The sequence below is a fragment of the Otolemur garnettii genome, unplaced genomic scaffold (assembly GCF_000181295.1).
Source record: "Otolemur garnettii isolate 467f Iridium unplaced genomic scaffold, OtoGar3 scaffold00023, whole genome shotgun sequence".
NCBI classification, from domain to species: Eukaryota; Metazoa; Chordata; class Mammalia; order Primates; family Galagidae; genus Otolemur; species Otolemur garnettii.
The window spans coordinates 11295936-11298978 of NW_003852418.1; the positions used below are offsets into that span (position 1 = coordinate 11295936).

General features: G+C 41.1%; 1 protein-coding gene across 2 annotated transcripts in view; it reads left to right on the forward strand.

The window, feature by feature from the left end:
• SLC9A8 (solute carrier family 9 member A8) overlaps positions 1–3043 on the forward strand; it is a 64429-nt gene that overhangs the window by 11163 nt on the left and 50223 nt on the right. For both annotated transcript variants that reach the window (XM_003787688.3, XM_023512021.1), the window contains exon 4: positions 1204–1262. In XM_003787688.3, coding sequence (XP_003787736.1) covers positions 1204–1262 — 59 coding nt within the window. The remainder of the gene's footprint in view (positions 1–1203; positions 1263–3043) is intronic.

Below are 3043 nucleotides of genomic sequence, written 5' to 3' on the forward strand. Positions count from 1 at the left end.
CCACAATGCCTGACTATTTTTTTTTGGTTGTAGCCATTATTGTTGTTTGGCAGGCCCGGGCTGGATTTGAACCCACCACTTTGGGTGTATGTGGCTGGCGCCTTAGCCATTTGAGCCACAGGCACCAAGCCTCAGGGTGATATCTTAATGTCTGAGTGTTTGCCAAAAAAGAAAACAACTCATAAAGTTAAAATGAACTTACCTTTATACCCTTCAAAGTATGCGCCCCGCCCCCCTGTAGAAATTAGTGTCAGAACAGATCCTTTTCCTATTAAATTTTTATGTTCTGGTGTTGTCCCCTGTCCTACCCATAAGGTGTACTTACTTCTTCAGGCTTCTCTTGATGGGGAAAGCTCCTTCCTCAGTAGGAAAGGGAGATCTGTATCTTGAAACATCTGTGCCGGGGTCTGCCAGCTTGCTTTATGTCACCTCCTACTGGAGAGTGTGATTTTGTAGGTCTAGAGTTCTGCTTGGGCATCTGTATTTTATAAAAAGCTCCCATGGTGATTCGGATGAACCAATAGGAATAAGAGCCGTTTACCTCGTATGTGGCAGAACAATCACAAATTGTCCCTGTGCTGTTTTGGGGGGAATTATTTTTGGTAGGTGCTTTATGAGAGAATGATGAGCCTGTCAACTTTATAGAAACATCCTTGAACTTAGATGGTCTGTTTTCTTCCAGGAATTTCACAGAACTTTTACTCTGGGTTATTTTCAGCATTTTGGTTTTATCTTTTAACTAAATATTTGACATAGAGCTGCCATTTGAGTGTGAGAAAGCGATCATGGATTCTTTTTTGGGAATGGTAGGAATAAACAGTACAGGGCAAACTTGTGTAAACTCTCTGCCATCTCACACTCAGAATGGATGGATGTAGCAAGAACACCAGGCATTAAATCTTCCATGCCAACCATAGTATTCTTGGGTCTTGCTTTGTAAGGTAAGACCTTGCTTTTCTTCCTCTCAGATTTCTATAGACTTCATTTTGGTGTGTTTGCCTGAAATGCAAGTGTGGAAAACTCATGTGACTCATAAACTTCACACTAATTCCCATTCTTATGTTTTCAGATGTAAAAAGAGCAGAACTCTATAAAAATCATTTATAGGCATAATGAATAGCATTCAGTTGCTATACAATAATAAACCTGAGTGAACATTCTCATATCTTAAACTTATGTTCAACTTTATGTTTTCTCTTTTAGGAATTCTCATGGGAGCAGTTATAAAAATTATAGAGTTTAAAAAACTGGCAAATTGGAAGGTAGGTTTGCTCAACTGTTGATTTTTGTTTCTTAATTTTAGTAACATTGATGGTTAATCTGGCTTTCTAATCATTGATTGACTTTCAGTAGAGTTGTTTATATTCTCCCTTTAATTTTTTAACATTCTATTGGATTCAAGGTGATATCTTTATGTATAAGTTTTTGCAAAAAACAAATCTCACACCATTTGGGGTGAACATGGGAGCACTCAGTGGGATGTTCTGCTGTTATTTGCATTTTTATAATCCTAGACTAACCCACTTTATTAGATGGAGTTTAAACATTAAATAATGCTTATTGCTCCCAATTTCATTCTGACAGCTGAGGATAATAAAATGTATTTGTCCAGTGCTATGGAGCTCACGGAGTGCTTTATACACTTCCACTCGTGTTGTCCTCGTGACAGCCCTGTGAGGGAGATTGACCAGGTATTATCACCACCCATTTTTACAGATGAAGGAAGTCATACCCAGAAGGGTTGGGGCATATTTAATGTCAGAGCTAGAAAGTAAGTGGCTGAGTTGAGTCCTGGATATTCAGTGTACCATGCTGTCCTCAGTTTGCTGATGCACATACCCTTATATCTGCACAGTGGTTATTAGGGTGTGAGATCACTTTGGGGCGAGAGGACTAATTGAAATTTGAATTTTAGCTTCAACTTGAGCATTCATATTGAGTGGAATGTCACAAAATTGACTTTGCAGAGAGAAATGAGGTTCATTTCAAAACAATACAAATTATATGGCTATAATTTATCACATCGGAGCCCCTCTTAATGTGATACAACTGCTAGGTGTCAGGAGGAATTTAGCTGTGAAACCATACATTGTAAAATTTGCAAAACAAGACAAGTCTTATAGTCTGACCTCAAACACAGTATAAGACTGTTATAAATAGTAGTCACTGGCTCGGCTCCCGTAGCACAGTGGCTACGGCGTCAGCCACATACACCAAGGCTGGCAGGTTTGAATCCGGCCCAGTCCAGCTACACAGCAGTGACAACTGCAACAAAAAAATAGCTGGGCATTGTGTTGGGTGCCTGTAGTCCCAGCTACTTGGGAGACTGAGGTAAGAGAATCGCTTAAGCCCAAGCAAGAGTTTGAGGTTGTTGTGAGCTATGATGTAACAGCACTCTACCCAGGGCAACATAAACTCTGTCTCAAAAAAAAAAAAAGTCATGAAATATTCTGTGTATTTAAATGAATTCTCAAAATATAAACTGAGCTCCTAAGAGAAAGGGGGCTGCGTAGCCCCTCAGGGAGCATAGTGCTTGTAGAATCTATGCCTTCCTTCAACTTCCTTAAATTTAGCCACCCTAGGGCAGAGTGTGGTGGCCCACACCTCTAATCCCAGTACTTTGGGAGGCTGAGGCAGTTGAATTGCTTGAGTTCACAAGTTCCAGACCAGCCTGAGCAAGAGTGAGACCCTGTCTCTAAAAAACAGCTGGGCATTGTGAGTGCCTATAGTCCTAGCTACTTGGGAGGCTGAAGCAAAAGGATTCTTTGAACCCAAAAGTTTGAGGTTGCTGTGACCTATGATGAAACAACACCCCATAGGAGGCAAGAAAGTCAGACTCTGTCTCAAAAAAAATTTAACCACCCCGAAAGTGGGTCCCTCTAGGGCAGGGGTCATAGACTGGCCACAGACCCTCTGTCTATTCCTAGGCTGGATGTGTCCATGTTTTGTTTGATTTAACTTAAAATCAATTGACCAGGGCGGCGCCTGTGGCTCGGTGGGTAGGGTGCCGGCTCCATATACCAAGGGTTGTGGGTTCAAACTG